Genomic DNA, 17,467 nt, shown 5'->3' with positions numbered 1-17,467 from the left:
AACTGTGCGGTAGCATTCATCATACAGAGCTCAGTTTCCATTCTCTAGCATGACAAAGTACCCATGTGACAGATTACATGAGTAGCCCAAACACAAAGGACAGTGTGCAATATCAACAGGGTTAATTTAAGCATAAACAGAGCATGAACGTAGTCTACATAGCAACGAGTGCGCTATTTTATCTATTAGTACTGTCAATCTTTTTAAATATTGCAGATTTGACAGGTTTTAAAAATAACCTCGCAAATTTGTGATTAACGTAGTCCACAGAACGACGCTGTGCTCTTATTCTTACAAGCCCACAACTGATGAATGATCAATTATACACCACATACCAAAATGAAGCACAGCTGTGAACGAATGAATAAGTCTACTAGCTCAATTTATTATCAGCCGTCATGCAGGCTACATCAGTACCAAAACGCCGTGAATCAGTATGCAGAAGTTTCGGTTCAGGCAACCCCAAGTGGTGGATATTATTCCAAAGCCCTCCACTGCAGCACAACTCGTAGCCCATATTCGAGACGTAAAACTCCATTGTTCAATACGAACGCAGCACATGGAAAAGAGGTGAAATTACCTCTCCTGAAGGGTGCCTATCACTGAATAGATGAATAAATTATGCGGCAATAGTGAAATATGAACTGTCTTATAAACCATGCTACGCAACAAAAAAGACCGGCATCAGAAACTCGCTTGCGATTCTTGTAACAGTTGAGATTGATTGACCCAAAAGACATGTTCATATAGCTCCGCAAGTAGAGACAATGCTGGCAATTACTATATTCCACTATGACAGTTTAGAAAGAAAAAGCGGAAGTTTTTACTGAAGCACTGCTGTCTTTCCGACCGGCATCCCCTCCGCGCTGCAGCAGTCTTGCACAGCCAAGTGTGTTGCAAAACACAGGACACGTTCACTGTTTTACGACCACTTGAAGTGCAAGACAAATTTAGACGAAGATCAAAATTTACGCTCTCGTACCACGTGCGAGAAGACAAACGCACTTGCACAGGAAACACAGACACGAAAGCGCGTCGCAAGAGCAGCGTGCATATTTAGTGACAAGACATAGATAATAGACAAGTGAAACAAACTGGCTGCATTATACCTTTGGCTAGTATCAATACGACATTAGTGATCGCTGACCGAAATATTTCCTGACATAGAAGCAGAGATTATAGTTTCAACATACGAAGCAGTAAATAGGCCTAATAAACAACGAACGATATTCGCTTTAACATGCTACCAATCAAGCAAAGAAAGGAGCCAGAAAACTCGCACAAACCTTTTCTTGGTTACCGGCGAATCGCCTACATCTATTCTGTGTCTTTTAGACATTTTAATGTACGAGAACGGCCCCACAAACGGCCCCCTCAGGTACTAACGAGCGTAATATGGCGCTTCGGCCTCAACACAAAAAGGTGCAGGCGGCATCCATGGCGGCGTTGCGTGGTGTCGATCGCGGTGGCTCGCCAGTCACGGAGGAAGGAAATATCCTTCCTCCGTGCTCGCAGTCAAGACCAAACAATATAGCTGAACAATAAAAACCAACATACATTCAAACTTATGCTATGACGACTACTGCATATTAGCAGATTTCAGCGTGCAAAAATGTAGCAATATTTTCAGCTTTTTGAGAATAAAATGAAATAAAATTTTGGCTGCAAGTCAACGTCTTGCCAACGCTAGCACGAAGCGCTAGCTTGTTGATCTATGTGCTACTTATTGGCTCTGTAGTTTGATGTACTGCAGTACTTGGTTGATATTTTGCAGGTCATGCCAGTTTTTATTTGAAGACGCTTTTACATAAATTGTGTTCATGATGTTCATTTAGCCTGCGACAACTGCATCTTCCATGTTGCAGCTGAGTGCAGAATAGTCTTCAAAGCCATTGCTTCCAACCCCGAAGTTCATCTGCACGCATCGCCGCTTCCAGCTTAGGACTGCAAGAAAATGTAGGCATATTGTGTTTATTATAGTTCCATGCTGTTGTTTAGACACGCAGGGGTTAACCACAACATCATGCTGGTATTTTTTTGTATGAGCTATGCGCCAAGGTCATATGTATACCTGTATTTTGCGATATGCGATATCAATGGAGGAGTCTGTGAAGTCGTCCACCGATTGAGGCGAGCCTGTTGGCTTGTGTGTTTAATACCGGTGTCACGCTGCCACTTTCGATCGCGATCGAGTTCGACCTGGATCGAAATTTTCGAGAGCGATTGGTTCCCTTCCGCAGATTGAGCAACGAATCCAATCGCGACCAGAAATCAAGTGTGCCGTGCGACATCCGTATACAGTAAATTGCATGTTTATTCTGACAGCCTTGAAAATTAATTCGGGTTTACCGACGGCGCGTGAGCGGGCTAAGCTTGCACGGTGATAGCATTTTGCAGTGTAGTCTGTATAAGCACATTTGTCACTCGCACTTGGTTTCAGAAATTGGCAAGCGCTGGCGTTTACACAATTTAGACTTCCGCAATCAAGAAAGCGAGTTTTATGTGCCAAGTAGACTTGCGTTGCCGTTTAGCTTCGTAGCCTGCTATCACTGCTGTTGCGTTAGTCAATTAATTTTCTTCAATGCAAATGACAACAGCGGCAGGAGGGCTCCTCAGACGGGCGACAACGCCAACCCTCGCGGCATGCTGAGCTCGCTGTTTTAGACGCAGTGGTCGTAGACTACAGCAGTTCTTCGTTTATCTTGGTCGAATCTGAGTAATACTGGTACCATTTGCACTGCTATACAAATTGGACCGCAAAAAAACAATTTCCGCGCGATACAGTGAAATGGAAAGTAAAGTTTGTCATGATACGTAGCTCGCAACACACTGCTCTATGCAAGCTGTAATGGCTTCTGCTTTTCCATAATTTTTCTCAACGGAACACAAATAATGTAGCTTCAGTCATGCTGAATGATGACCTATTTCCTTAATTTATTCATGTAACACTTAAATAGACTGAAAACCAAACCTCTCACTTTTTTGCAGAGAATTTATAGATGCCTTTGCATTGTTCATATCTGACTTCTTCCTTCGTGCTCATTTTCAGGCAGTCAGTGTTTCGTATATCATTATGAAAGGTTTGATTGCACATGCGGCTTGTGCAAGTCACCTGCATCAGACGTTTTACAGTGCAAAGGTTTGATTGTACATTGTTAATATGTGACATGTTCGTTCAAGAATCAGATGAAAGTAGATGCTTTAATCAACTGTTGAGCTGTTAAAATATTGAATTGGTACACATGCTTTAGGAATGAATGTGGTAATAAATTTACATTTTACATTGAGTGCATTGTACAGCTAGCACAACATTCCTCTTTGTTATTTTCTGCATGTCACCCTTAAGAGCTGTTAGCTGGTGTTATACTGGTTGTGTTAAGTGATATCTTGAAAGTGAAATCAGTGTCAGGGTTTCTACTACAGTGTAAATGTCAGAAGGCTGACCAGTTTTGATCTCGCGAATGTAATGTTTACCATAAAGTGAATAATTAAAAGTTAAATAGGGGAATTCATTGTTGTTGTAGTGAAGTTTAAGACAACTTGCACACATTGTCTTTGGGGGGTATGGCTAAAGGCACAAGTGTCTGAAAGGCCATGCCCCTCTATTTTGTTTCTAAAATCTGTCTGTTCAAGTAACTCAGCCAAAGAATGAGAATGGAGCTATACTCGGATACAACTTAAGTCTGCAGTGAAACTTTGCTCACGCCCTCATAACTGCCAGCCACTGTTCCTCTGCGAGGCTGCAAATAGTTCGTACTTCGAACTTTACCTGTTACCTAAATAAGGCGGTAACCACAAAAATAAAATTGTAAGAGCATAATTTTATACATTTTCACTTGTCTATTATAGTGGAACGGTGGAAGTCTAATTTTTTATTGAACTGAAATAAAATGTTTGCTTCCACGCAACTATTTACTGTCAAGTTTCACTTCAATTGGCATTGAAGTTTCATGAGTAAAACGGACTCGGTAATGAATTGAACTGTGCTGTGGACTTTTGAAGAGTGAAATGCTCAGACTCCATACACATAGTCCATGTCTGTTGCCCGCCTCATTGCTTCCGCCGATGAAAAGACTCTTCACGAACAGCAGATGCTCTGGAAGTATCAAGTACGACACCATTTTGAAAGCGTGCATTACGACGACTTGGTTTGCTTCTGTGATTGCCTAGTGGAGTAACACAACCCTGCTGTTCGTGTGGCTTGGTTGCCAACTGGTGTTTTTTTTTAATTGTATCCTACTATAGCTACCTGAAGTGATTGTATAACAAAATAATTGAGTGATGGAAGTGCTGTGCTAATTGCGCCAAACTGTGCTGTGAAGCAAATGCTGCTACATGCTGCACCAGGTTGTTCATTGCAGGTATTGCATTACGCCTGCACCGACACACACCTGCTCCGAATAACCAAGCAGAGGGAAAGAAAAAGCTTTTGTAGTGACAATCGATTTCACTGCTTTCTACAACACCAGTGGTACGAAGAAAAAGCGTAATTTTGCTCTATGCTGTGCTTCATTAAAATAGCCTCTACTTAAAATTATATGATGCTCATGGCCACAGGGACACTTCACATTCACCTATCCCTCTCCCTTCACGCAGCCTGATGTGCGTTGCATGTTGTCACGAAGTGCATTACGCACACAGTTTTCATAGTTTGCAGCATTGTGCCTACGCCATTCTGTCTAGTAAGCACACAAACATATATTAGGTGAGTTTGCAGTAGTTCCTGGTGGATTGCCTGTGTACCATGCATGGGCTTTAATTAAAACATGCGAGTTTATCTAGGTGCATTATTATTAATGCACAAGGATATGGCGCTTGTGCCATCTTATTAATGAATTAGGTGGCTATACATATTCCACTTGTTTACATATGTTTAGCATATGAAATGCTTTAACAAATGAAACATTTAGCAGATAAAATAGATAATGAAGCCAGCAACAGCATGGGGGTAATTAACTATTTATTGAAATGCAGAATTAACTGTGAATTCAGAGTTAAATATCTTCTAATGCACTAACAAAAAGAATGGAGCAGCAAGTTGAAGAAAAAAACTTTCATATTAATATAATACATAACGAATGCACTTTTTTAGAACTAATTCAAACAGCATCTTTTTTGGTTAACTGCATGCAGAGCTTCCGCTTTGCACCAGAGCAGTAAGTTGCTGCTCCAAACAGCAAACTTTTCTGCTCTGAACTGTGATTTTTCTTGTTCCTAAAGCTGCTCTAAAAGACCAAGTGCTGTTTCCATCACTGGGAACTGTTGTGTAAAGGTGTAAAAAAAAACAGCATATGACTGAAGAAGGAAAGGCAAATGAAATGAACTAAAATGTGTGTATGATCAAACTTCAGGAGAAATCTTTCATGGAGAATCGAGTGAACATGATAAAACACATTGAATGGTTCTTATGCTTTCTATTGAATTTGGCCAATGAACAAAGATGCTTGAGAACCAGAGATCCACTATGTTGTTCTTGTACCTTATACACAGTCATTGCTCACTGTGTGCTCTACTTGTACCAGAACCTGCCTCCTTTTGTTAGCAGTAATTAGTTTATTTTACTTTACTAAGCCCTCTTCGCAAGCATTTTTCTGTGCCTCATGTTGTGGCATTCTGATTTGCTGCTGCTTGCACTTGCTTTGTTTTACATGCATGTCATAATTAAGGTTTCATTCCCTGTAGTAGTGTTTTCCCCAGTACTGGCAGTGGTTTAACCATTGTTTCTTCTTACATTGAAGAGCAAGCACATTGATTTTAAATTTGTTATTAGATGTATAAAGCTGCCCTTTTCAACTTCTTTAAGTGGGCCTTATGAAACTAACCCCCCGTATTCAGAAATGCAACTTAAGTTGAAACCCATGCTTGACTTGATCTAAGTGACGCCTATCGTGAACGCACCGAAGGAAACGCGGTGAGCGTCTTTGGGCATGTTAATGCCAGGCGTCATTTAAATGAAGTCAAGCATGGGCTTCGACTTAAGTTGCATTTCTGAATACTGGGGTTACTTTCTGGCCCTGCATAAAACTAAGTGTAGTTCATGCATTAATTGCTAGTGTTCCAACTACATGTGAAAGATTTGCTGTATACAGTGGAGCGTGTTGTGCATGCCCAGAAACGATAATTTATTCATATGCACACCTTATGTGCAGGAACAGCTAGTGGTGACTACAGCGTGTGGATGGTGTCTTAGGCGCAACGCAGCTGACGGTGCAGACTGTGTGCACCATGCCTTTGGAGCGAGCAGCAGTACGACATCATCGGCCCCATCACTGGCGCCTCAAGGAGCGCGAGCGGAACTTATTGGCAGCTGTTCTCAGCATTGTTGTCATTGCTACACTTTCCACAGCTTTAGTGCACCCACGTTGGTTTTATCTGCAGGGTGGTGGCTGTGGCCATAAGTATCTGGGGGTGCAGAATTTCTTTTATGTTGGCTACTTTGAGGAATTCCCCCGGCACTTTGTCAACGGACCATCACGATTGCCTTCATATGTCTATTACGGGTGGAATGAAGGTAAGTCAAGTGCTTTCTGTCCTGCTGGTTTTGTTTTTGGCAACCTACAGGCAAGCACACACACTGGAAGCAGGCAGGATTAGGAGGGATGTGTTCACATCTAAAACTTTAAGCTGATTGTGGCATTGACAAAGAACTACAGAAAGAAAGAGAAACTGAAGTGTGTCTTATTTAGCACCTTAAAGGGACTGTAAACACAACATGCGCTTCATGTTTTCCATGCAGCCAGGTAGCTTAGTCTCTTGAAACCCTGTTCCTGCTTGTTTGATGCAAATAGGGTTTGATTATTACTGAGAAAATTCATTTAAAGCAATGAATTATTGAAGGTCTGTACAGGGGCCATGAAATAACAAGCAGCACAGCTGCTGGTGCAGTGCATTAAAAAAATAAAGAACTGGTGTCTGTGGGAACGGCTATCTGTATTCACCTGCCTTCCACCCTATAATGACTTAACTAGGGCAGTGTTACAGAAAACTGCGGCACTTCAATTTGGGTGATCTCAGTGGAGAAAACGAAAGCTGTGCAATTAGCTAGCTCTATATGTTTTGATTGCTCTCATTTTGTACTGTCAATTCGGGATGCCAAATAAGATGGCAGCTCATAAATAACGACTTCTCAGTGGTCTCTCAAAGCAGTTTCTATCTCCCTCTTTGTCACTAATGCTGTTTATGATTATTGTTCTTGTCACTTTGTCACTTGCACTGGATTTTGTCGTTTAATATTTAGTTTCAGCCAATCGACTTGCATACCAGCATTGCCTCATTACCACTAGTACGCCAAAACATGGGCTGACCAAACTAAGCGAACAGTATGGTCTGTTATATCTGAAAGTATATTGTAAGCTCATCTGCTGTAATGGGTGCGGACTGTACTTGCACTCTGTACTGAAGGCAAGCTAGAACAGGAAGTTACTTGGTGCCGTATATGCACTTTGCCAGTGATACACAGCCTTTCCACTCTAACATTTCTTCAGCTACTTAGGTGTCTGTAATACTACGCACTTGTTCTTCCCTTCCTTCACACAATTTTGTTATAGGTGTGTTATGTGCAGACATGCGTTGAAAATGCATGTGCAAGTTACAAAATGTGACGACAGAGTGGTGCTTAGGCCACTCGTCCATTTTTGCGATATCATAGAAATGACATCCCACGACGCGTCACAATTCATATGGCGTGACCAAAGTCCTTTTTCAAGTAGTTTGCCAACTTGCACTGCTTGATCAGGTTTTTTACTGGCAGCATGCACCACATAAAGAGTTTGCAGTGGTGCTGCAGTACAATCATGTGTACTTATCACAGAAAACAGGCTGTGCATCCTGATAAGAGAGTCAATGTTTCTACACTGAGGGATGGCGCACATTGTTTTCTTTTTGTTTTTGTTTTTTTAACTTGCCATGTTTTTCAAAAATGCACTGTTGCAGGGTCGTGCTGTTAGTTGTTGCTACAAACACTGTGTTTGGTCACTGCTTGCCATGCATTTGAGCCTGGCACAAGTGCTCCCATGGATGCAGATGCGAAGCAGACTGATGCTGGCATCTGGTTTCAGTTGAACAAACTGCTTGCTGCAAAGCATTTTAATATAATATTATATAATATAAACTTTTAATATTTATCATCCGGTAAATATTTGTAACATAGCTACATTGGGTTGCTGCTGTCTTCACTCTGCTTCTGAAATGAACTCTGAGGTAATTCCTGGAATCAATGTAGACAACTGATTATCTTGTTCATGTTTTTATCAGTGGCTTAGCAGCTATAGTGCCGCGCTGCTAAGCACGAGGTTGCGGGATCAAACTATGGCCGCCGCGGCCGTATTTCAATGGGGGTGAAATGCAAAAAACGCCGGTGTCCCGGCTCATTAATGATCCCCTGGTGGTCAGAATTGATCCGGAGTCCCCACTGCAGCGTTCTTCATAATCAAATTTTTTTTTTTTTTTTTGGCACGGAAAATCTCAGAATTCAAGGCTCTGTCTGAAGTTATGAAATTGTGTAACCACTCCAACATTATGGAATTATTTCACTGGGTTTCTCACCATCTGTATGTTACTAGCTGCATCACTTTTCAAATTGATTGAAATTCCAGTTGTTCTGGAGAGACCTTGTGGATATCCTTTAAATTGTTTTTTCCCTGGGAACTACATGAACCAAACACCTCAACCAGCTATGTTATTTCTACATAGCTGGTAGGGATCTTCAGTTTTTCTTTTCTCAAAAAGTTGCAGTTTCCCTATAGAATTTTTTGGAGAGCATGGGGCAAGAGAGTTGTCATAGGATGTAGCGGTCATACTAACAGTAATTGAAAACCAGCTCGCAATAACTGCCTACTCTTAAGTAGTGTAAAACAGGCAAGTGTGGTATGGCCTGGTGCCAGAAAATACACTATTGAAACACCACTTGTATTAATGCTGTGTGTGGTGCTTTGATATTAGATCACATTAGGATACACTAAAAGTTTGGGGAGATGTTTTCACCATGAGATATGAAATGTGTTAAAGTAAAATGTCCCTGAGGTATGCAAAAAAAAATGGATAATTGTTTAAGACCACACTGTAAATTCAGGCACTATAATTTGTTAGAGGGGTACAGCAGGCCATTTGTAAAATTTCATAGTGCTTGGAAAAATAAGACCTGGTCACCTGTTTTTTTAACTTCCATTCCACATTCTCTTGCAGTGATGAAGGACTGTGTCACGCCAACTATCGTCAGCCTCCAAAGAGTACTCATAGTTTTGTGTTTTCTGGCTATCGTGAGCAGTTTGCTGCAGTTTTTTATGGATGCCCTGGGTGTCACATACAAGTGGTTGAGAGCCATTCGAAGAAATGCTTTCTGCAGCATCGTGACAGGTACGTCTGTATGTTATAGCATATGACCAAGCTGCTAATATTTTTTTGTAGTAGCACATAGTGAAGTCTTGTACTGATTTCTTCTTAGAAGTGCAGCGGCTTGGGTGAGTTTGTGTGGCTTCATGATGTAGCTGCACAAAAATGTGGACACAGATGAAAGAAAGACAAAACGAGCACCGACTTCAAACCGAAATTAATTGCACACAAGAATAGAAAAGGAAAACAAGAATTAACAAAATGTATGCGCATGCACTTGCGTTAAGGCACTGGATTTGTTTCAGCAGATTTACTTCACTCTTGAAGAGAGTTGGCAACGGTTGGCTAATGCAGACGTCGCCATTTATATGGATTAGGAAAGCTTCCACTGTCTCTCTTGTTAGTTTACTAGCATACTTATAGGCAACCAAGGAGTTGGCTTTTATTACTCGATGTGAGAGACTGGTTGAGGATTTCAAGGAGTTGCTGACCTGTTACCTTCATTCAACTTACATTCATTGGGAAGTCATCGTCTTGACTCGATGTTTGAGGGTCTGCATCAGGTCGTTAGGAGCACCTATTTTTGGCAACATTTTCTTGGGTTGTGTCAACAGGGCCTTGAAAAAGCACCTCTGTGACCTTACTACCTAGCTCTTGTTAAATTCACCTCTGTGGATGACTGCCTAGTTTTTACTAACTGCAACAACTTTAACCACAATGCTGTGAATGTTCTCAAGCTGTTTAGGGAGCAACGGTTAGGCCTGAACTTCTCTTTTGAGACCCCCAAATAAATTTTATCCAGTACCTTGATCTTTAGGTTGTGTTCTGCGACACTTGCATCTGCTGGATCTATTTGCCCCGGTACATGAAATCCCTCTTAAATTTCAGCTCTGACCACTTGAAACTCGTGAAAGACAGCATTGCTTTCTCATGTGTTTGCTCGGCTGTGAATGAATTCTTTGAACGCCAAATGCCACACGGTGTCCATACCCAGGTTGGCAAACTGCACAAGGCAGGCCACCCTGTTTCTGTAATTTCTTCAATTGTTGAGAAGGCTGTCAAGGCAATAGGCGAAAAGGCGCCAAAGGAAAAGACTTGTCGAAAAAAGGCTGCTTGTGGTAATTCCATATGCTCATCAGGTATCACTCTATTTGAAAAATGGGGCCACCCAATACAATGTGAATGATTTTGACCCAAAAATAAGCTCAGTGCTATATGTCCAACTTTTGCCATACATCTTTTGGTCTGAAATTGTTCAATATGGGAACCGACTAGCCTAGCAGCACGTACTACTATATGTCCAGCCTTGCAAAAGCGGCTGAGCAGTAAGGAGCAACCGAAACGCACTCAGTGCATCACTAAACATGTAACACAATGTGTTCTCTGCAGATGTGGGGTAGTATATGACATTCCTTTTGTCTGCAGAAGGCATGCCAACGGGCCAGGGCATAAACATTCAGCTCAAAGAGCACCATGGCTCACTCAAGGGAACTGCCTGTTCTCACCTTACGTTACACTGCCGTGAATGCGGGTGTGAACCAGTTTTATCAGACATCTCAGTTGTCTATAAGCACACTAATAAACTAACAAGAGAGATGGTATAGAAGCTTTCCTAATTCAGAGGAATGGTGACACATGGGTTAGCCAAATGTTGCTGATTCAATCAATCAGTTTCAATCAAATTATTAGACATTATTACAATTACAAAGAAAATGTAATACAGAAAGAGGTCCCAAAGTAAAAACTGTCTGGGGGACCTCTTGTTATGTATAAAAATATAGAATATACGATTAGCAAAGGTAAGAAAAGCGTGAAAGTGCAATCAACATATTAGAAGTAATTAATGAAACATCTGGTAGTTGAAAATTAGACAGAAATGAGCGAGAATAATTCTATATACAAATGCACATGAAAGTTCGAACATTACAGTAATTGAATAGGAGTGTAATAATTATGTAACAGTGCACAATCCAACAATGCAACAAAACTAATTTACAAATGGCTAATAATCTACGAACGTAAAACGAGAAAAACAATAAAACATGGCTACACAGTAATGAATGCATACACACACACACACACACACACACATACATACATACATACATACATACATACATACATACATACATACATAAACATGTATACACTATTTAATAGTGATGTTAATCTGCTGAAAAAAAATTGTCTTACCCCCCCACATCTGCACATGTGCGCACACATGTGTTCTATTCTTGTGTGCAATAAATTTCAGTTTGAAGTTGGTGCTTGTGCTGTCTTTTTTCCTCCTGCGTCCATATTCTTTTGAAATGTGCAGCTTCTTTTTCCATTTCATTATTGGATACAGTTTCGTGGCTTATTCCCTATAGATCTAAGGGGCTCTGGAGAATTTGTGTCCTTTTCCTGCATTTCAAAACAGCATAATGTCATTTCTATTGTGCAAGCATCCAGGCTATCATATTGATTCAATATGATAGCCTCCATTGGCAGGCTTGTTTGAACCAGAGATCAGAGCACCATTATTGATCAGTAAAAAAAAAAAAAGCTAAACAAAAATATGGCAAGCTCATGTGTGATAGTAAGTATTGCATGTGCTGCACTTGGGCACATCAAATACATTTGCAACAGTGAAAGCAGAGGAAAAAGAGGAGAGCTCGGAAGAGCTGTGTTAGCAAGGGGTGTTGCTGAGCTCTTTGACAGCGTAGGAAAATGCAGTTTGCTGAAGCATGTGGCTTTCCTATCTGGTAACTGCAATTTTCAAGCAATGTTTTGTAACCTGTGTTAGTTTGCTGTGAACAACTGTTTCATACATCTGATGGGCAGTTTTTCTTAACTAGTTGCATATAGATATGAAGTTTAGTGGGTGTTGTGACAAGGGGTATATGCACCATTTCATTTTGGAACATCTGATTTTTATTTTTTACTGTGCAGTGGGCCTCTGTCTTGGAATTGTTGGCACATGCTACTACATCTCAACATTGATGGAGGTGCAGCAAGAAATGACTAAACCAAGCCGGAGTTCACGTGTGGAGGTCAGCTTCAGTGTTAGTTACCATCTTGTAGCAGCAGCTGGAGCTGCAGCCGTTCTGGCTGCTGGTGCAAACCTGTTGGCTCGTCCTGTGCCAGTGACACGGCTGGGTGATTCAGCAATTGACAGCCTGCTCCTGGATGATGACTTCTCGCGGGAGACCTTTGTAGTAGGCATCTCACATTCAGAAATGTGGCCTTACAGACAGGACTTGACTCACTTGCACAACTTGCCTCCATTGCCACCCTACTCACCATGAGGCAAGCAACTAGGGCATCTGCTCTTCACCAAATGAAACACTCCAGTCTGGTCACGAGGAGACAAATATTTGTTTTGGAAGCTGGTTCCCAGTGTAAATGTGTGCCTGTGACAGCTACAATTGACATTCTCCACTATTGAACCTGTGCAACACCTCGTGTCTGCAGCTAAATGCAAGGCGCCCATTTGTTTTGCAGCCATTTTAAGAATGTGAAAAGACATCTTGAGAACTGATGGGTGGTTAATGTTTTCATTTTAAAACTTTAATCGCAGTCTTCGATGTTATTTTGATCTGTGCTGCTGTTAGTATGTTGCTTCAATAGGGAGTGCACAAATTATGTGCAAGGTTGTGACACAAATCTGTGTTGCTTCTTGCAAAGTTTATTATGCACATCTGCTGTACTTTGAGCAGTGCCTGTTGCTACTAGGTGAAATAGCACTTTAGATGCTGAGCAATTTAATATATACATAACATTGGAATATTAATGCAATACTATGCATGATACCATTTGTATCAATCTGTGTTGAATGTACAAGCTATTGTTTGTGAATGTACACGAGAAAAAAAAAAAGGCCACGCAACCCTTCTTTATCCTTGGAAATAGCAGCTGTTAAATATGTAAATAATACTGCACACTATGCAGGATGTAGAAAAAGTTCCTTCACACAAATAAACATCCATAAAAGCAAGTAAGAGACATTGTAGCAAGATCACTTGTGTTGACATGCTTACTTAACTTACCTAGTTTTTCACACAGCCTATGTCTTGAACAAATATGAGCTTTGAGTGACTTGGGGAAGCATCAGTGGCAACAAGGATGTAGCCTTCACTTAACTCACTCAAGAAGGCTTTCACCTAATTCATGTCATAAATATCTATAGGCAGTAGAGCAGGCATTACTTTTTAGGACAGCCCACAAAGGAAAGTGGATATATAGGCAAGCTGTTTGGAGGCTATCTTGCCGCTGAGATGAAATTCAGAAAGTTTTTAGCACTGCTGCATCTCACTTGCACCACCCCTTTTGGTTTGTGAGCAGGCACTGCATCCTACTCATACTTGCACAAATAGTTTTTGAAGTAATGTTCGGAGTAATGTGACACCTCCTCCTTCAAGAAATCTTCCCAGATATTTTTGGCTATTGAAGTTCACTTTCTGTTGGAGAAAAACTAGAGGCCTCTTTCCATCACTGGTTGAAGGTGAGCATCTCTGCAAGTTATTGTTTCCATGTTGGTGGTTTCCTTGAGACTAACTGCCTATGTTTGATCATTTTGGAGTTTTACAAACCACTAAATTTTGAAGTGAGATTTGCTAAGTAAGGAGAATTCTGCAGTGGCATGCTTTGCTACCGAAGTGCTTGAGCAGATCCTTGCACAGTCTGGCTCCAGTCTTTTGATGTGCTGAGTGACACCATAATCCTTCTTAAAGTGGACCTGCCCCCCCCCCCCCCCCCTTTCTTTTTAACAATTATTCTGTTTGACAGTCAGAAGTTCCTTTGTCTTTGGCCATTTGATGCGTGAATCTTCTTAAATTGCAATAATTTTTTTTTTTTTCCTGGGGCACTGCTTAGTTTTCTAGAACAGTTTCATCTGTAGATGCAATCAATTTAAACCTTGTCACACAATTGTTGGAGGACCTTTGTGAAACTTGAAGCCCTTGAGAAATTTCAAAGTGCAGAGGTTCACCATTGGAGCAAAGGAGGCAAACCAGAATGTGCAATTAAGAACAAAACAGTAAATATATTGAAAGTGGATCATAGATTTTAGTGGAAATAACTTCCTAAAGGCATGACTACATTTCTGTAACATATATTAATTTGAAAAGTTATATCCTAGATTAGTACCTTGTCAAACTACATTAGTAAATTGCAATTCTGCCATATGGCTACATAATCTATATAATATTGTTAAGTATACAGGTTATGGGAGTACATGATGATATGGTTAAATAGCGGATATGTCACTAATCCTAAAACCAGGAGTTTATTAATCTCAAACATGAAGTAAAAACAAAACTGGCAGCAACAGTACCTTCATATTCTTGAACTCCCTGCATTGTCACAGCTTTTGGTATTGGCCAGCTTAGGTTATTGAACTGTTGGCTGTGATATATGAATTGCGTCATGTGGGACAACTTAAAATGATTCTACCTGGCAACTTTTGTCATGTCTTCACAACAAAAAAAAAACAAAAGTAAGCACAGCGTAGAAAATTTTGATAGTGGTACAGAAGGTTGTGAAAGTTTCATGTTTAATCAGCGTTTTAGTGGAAAAATTTCGCGTGTGGCAAACCTCTTGTTCTATTAAGAACAGGCTCTTGCATCCTCTTTATCATGAATGACTAGATGAAGTGTCAGCAAGCATTCCGAATGAGAACTTCATAGGTGTCGGCATTAACAAATTTCATTGTTACAAGCAGTGGAACGCTACACGGAAAGATGGCAGTAAGTAGCAGCCTTTTGAAAAGTCTGTAGAACTCTAGAAATTGTCAAATTTCGGCTAGCGTGGCAGTTGTGTCACTCCAACCATGGTTCATACTCGGGATTCTGAAATGTGGCTCTCAGTCACAACTTTCATTGCTGATGTTTTTTTATGCCAAGTTAATGCTGGGATATTTCTGAAAAATCAGTATACCATTATTCTGGTTTAATGTTTGCTTTGAGTGCCTTGTTAAAAACAGGTGTATGTACAAACAGCTGTTGTCCAATTGACAGTGCATAGCCTTCCACAATGATGACACATTTCTGGCATGTGTGTGATACAGTGGCATTTTTTTTCTAGCTGTGTTGTGCTGCCTGAAATTATGAGGTATTACATGGGGCCTACTTGGGTATTGTCAGCATTTGTGGCATGTTACACTTCTTGCCATAGCAATACCTAAGAATATTCCGATCCATTGTGGATGCACTAGCAAGTGTTGTGATCAAATGTGCATTATGCTCATTTTCACCACAAAGGAACCAGTGGTTTGCCCAAAGGAATGTTTCAGGAATTTTCATGTAACTATGCAAGAGTATGTGTATCATAGTTTTATCTATTTCTGTTAATCAGAGTGGAGTTTTTGTGAGATATTATTGTTTGTTTCCAGCTACAACAAATATCTGCAACTACAGTGTTCTTGGAATGGCTGTATGATCAAGACATATTTAGATAGTGTAAAACATTTAAAGAAGACACTATCCTTAGGATTGATATATGTGTAATACCACTAGTCTGAGCACTAAGTTTGTTGTGAGCAAGATAATTGATTATGATGGTCTTTTTCTTTCTATTGATCTAAGAAATAAGCAGTTGTGTAGACTGACAGCTGTCAATTTCTGATTAGCTTACATGTTTGCATTGTTACTAGTTTTTAATTGACTAGAAAGCTCAAAAACATCTTTTTTTTTCTTTATTTGTACTTGTTGCTAACTGCTTTTTAAAAATCCAGTAATTGCACAACTCCGCTAGCTGCCCTAACTTGGCTATGCAGTGCACACAACGTACACATGCAGGATGTCCCAGCTAACTTTAGCCAATGATTTAAAAATATGCTAGTGCACTACAGGGGGACGCAACCCAAATGCACATTGTTAGGCACTCTATAGACTAAATCATACTGTTCTTTTTTAATATTCTTTTGTATAATTGGCCTAGATAGTAAATTTTGCAAGTCTCATATTTAGGGAGAAACTTGGAGTGAGATAACTACGATGCTCTACAACTGTCTACTTTTAGGTTTTTCCCTAAATTTCAGACTTTCAAAGTTTATAAAACAATTTTGACTTGGTATGCCATTAGACAGAGTTTGAAAAATAGATTACTTGCATGCAGAGTGTTCAGAAACATGCTTTTCGTTGTGTTCAGCTACAGTGCACAGGCATTTCCTTTAAAACCTTGGCCAATGTTAGCTGGGACACTGTACTTTTGTAATGAATTTCTTTCAAAGATGCATGGCCAATAAATAAACATTAAAATTACTAACAAGCAATTTAAATTCAGTGTTATTTCTTTCTCCAAATTGTTTAGTCCAGACCTTGCTTATCAGTTGTCACTAAATATCTGTGGCAAAGATGATCACCTACCCAGCTACAAAGCCACATTCTGCATTGTCCTTATTTTCATTGCTCAAAGGTGCAGCTGTTGTCTTTGTAGTGGCTGCATATTGTTTGCATACTACACATTCTTGAGTACATACTGTACAGCTTCATGTACAGTATACGTCTTTGTCAGGGTAGTCAGATAGCAGTTTCATTTTTCTGATCTGGCACATGCCATTTTGCTTGTTTAACAAACAAATCTGTCAATTAACTAGAAGCCGAATGACATAGATAAACTGCATTTAATTGTAAAAGCAGACAGAAACAGCAGACATACTGGCTGCCTGAGACAGAAAAATAAAAAAATATTTGCTGTGTATGTAGTTTGCGTTGTTGTGTTTACCCTAAATTGTCTTTCCCAGATTTTATACAAGACTACTTGGTTTGTAAGATCTGTCAAGAGCTGCCAATATTATCCTATGCTGCTTTGGACAATGTTGCTTCAGTGGGTAACAATAATGGAACACAGAGTAACATAATTTTCGTTTTGAAGTGTAACAAATCTGGAGCATGGTTTACTAACTGGTTGCATCCAACATTTCAGAGTGAGGTATAATATCACAGTAAGCGAAGTCACTGACATATTTGTTGACTATCAAAAATGCATCAAAGCTTTATATAGTCACTATTTGATATAGAATGATGTGAACTGTGAACATGCCAAAATATGCTAGCAAAATAATGTGTTAATACATAAGATGGGCACTTGCTTAGTTGAACACAGGATGTTATTTTGGAAATTATGGTGGCAATTAACTGCTCTGTTAAAGAGAAGT

The 17,467-nt window shown here is 40.1% G+C and overlaps 2 protein-coding genes across 2 annotated transcripts in view; one reads left to right on the top strand and one right to left on the bottom strand.

Annotated features, from left to right (window-relative positions):
- The window catches only part of Dhx15 (DEAH-box helicase 15), an 89,624-nt gene extending 88,167 nt beyond the window's left edge, over window positions 1-1,457 (bottom strand). The window contains exon 1 of the mRNA XM_065426712.2: window positions 1,287-1,457. Coding sequence (XP_065282784.1) covers window positions 1,287-1,339 — 53 coding nt within the window. The 5' untranslated portion in view covers window positions 1,340-1,457. The remainder of the gene's footprint in view (window positions 1-1,286) is intronic.
- Window positions 1,458-1,692: 235 nt separating this feature from the next.
- Window positions 1,693-17,014, top strand: LOC135898003 (transmembrane protein 127-like). The gene is made up of 4 exons (XM_065426713.2): window positions 1,693-1,956; window positions 6,150-6,511; window positions 9,184-9,354; window positions 12,262-17,014. The coding sequence occupies exons 2-4, from the start codon at window positions 6,226-6,228 to the stop codon at window positions 12,615-12,617; spliced, it is 813 nt and encodes a 270-aa protein (XP_065282785.1). The 5' UTR covers window positions 1,693-1,956; window positions 6,150-6,225; the 3' UTR covers window positions 12,618-17,014.
- Window positions 17,015-17,467: the final 453 nt, after the last annotated feature.

Source organism: Dermacentor albipictus, chromosome 1 (genome assembly GCF_038994185.2).
Source record: "Dermacentor albipictus isolate Rhodes 1998 colony chromosome 1, USDA_Dalb.pri_finalv2, whole genome shotgun sequence".
Classification (NCBI taxonomy): Eukaryota; Metazoa; Arthropoda; class Arachnida; order Ixodida; family Ixodidae; genus Dermacentor; species Dermacentor albipictus.
The sequence above is the reverse complement of the archived record's forward strand: the minus strand, read 5'-3'. Positions and strand labels throughout refer to the sequence as shown.

What these genes read in the sequence shown, in the direction of transcription:
- LOC135898003 (XM_065426713.2), top strand. Translation starts at nt 6,226, where the DNA reads ATGCCTTTGGAGCGAGCAGCAGTACGACATCATCGGCCCCATCACTGG. An exon ending in CTATTACGGGTGGAATGAAG is followed by an intron (nt 6,512 to 9,183) that starts GTAAGTCAAGTG and finishes ATTCTCTTGCAG; the next exon opens with TGATGAAGGACTGTGTCACG. An exon ending in TTTCTGCAGCATCGTGACAG is followed by an intron (nt 9,355 to 12,261) that starts GTACGTCTGTAT and finishes TTTACTGTGCAG; the next exon opens with TGGGCCTCTGTCTTGGAATT.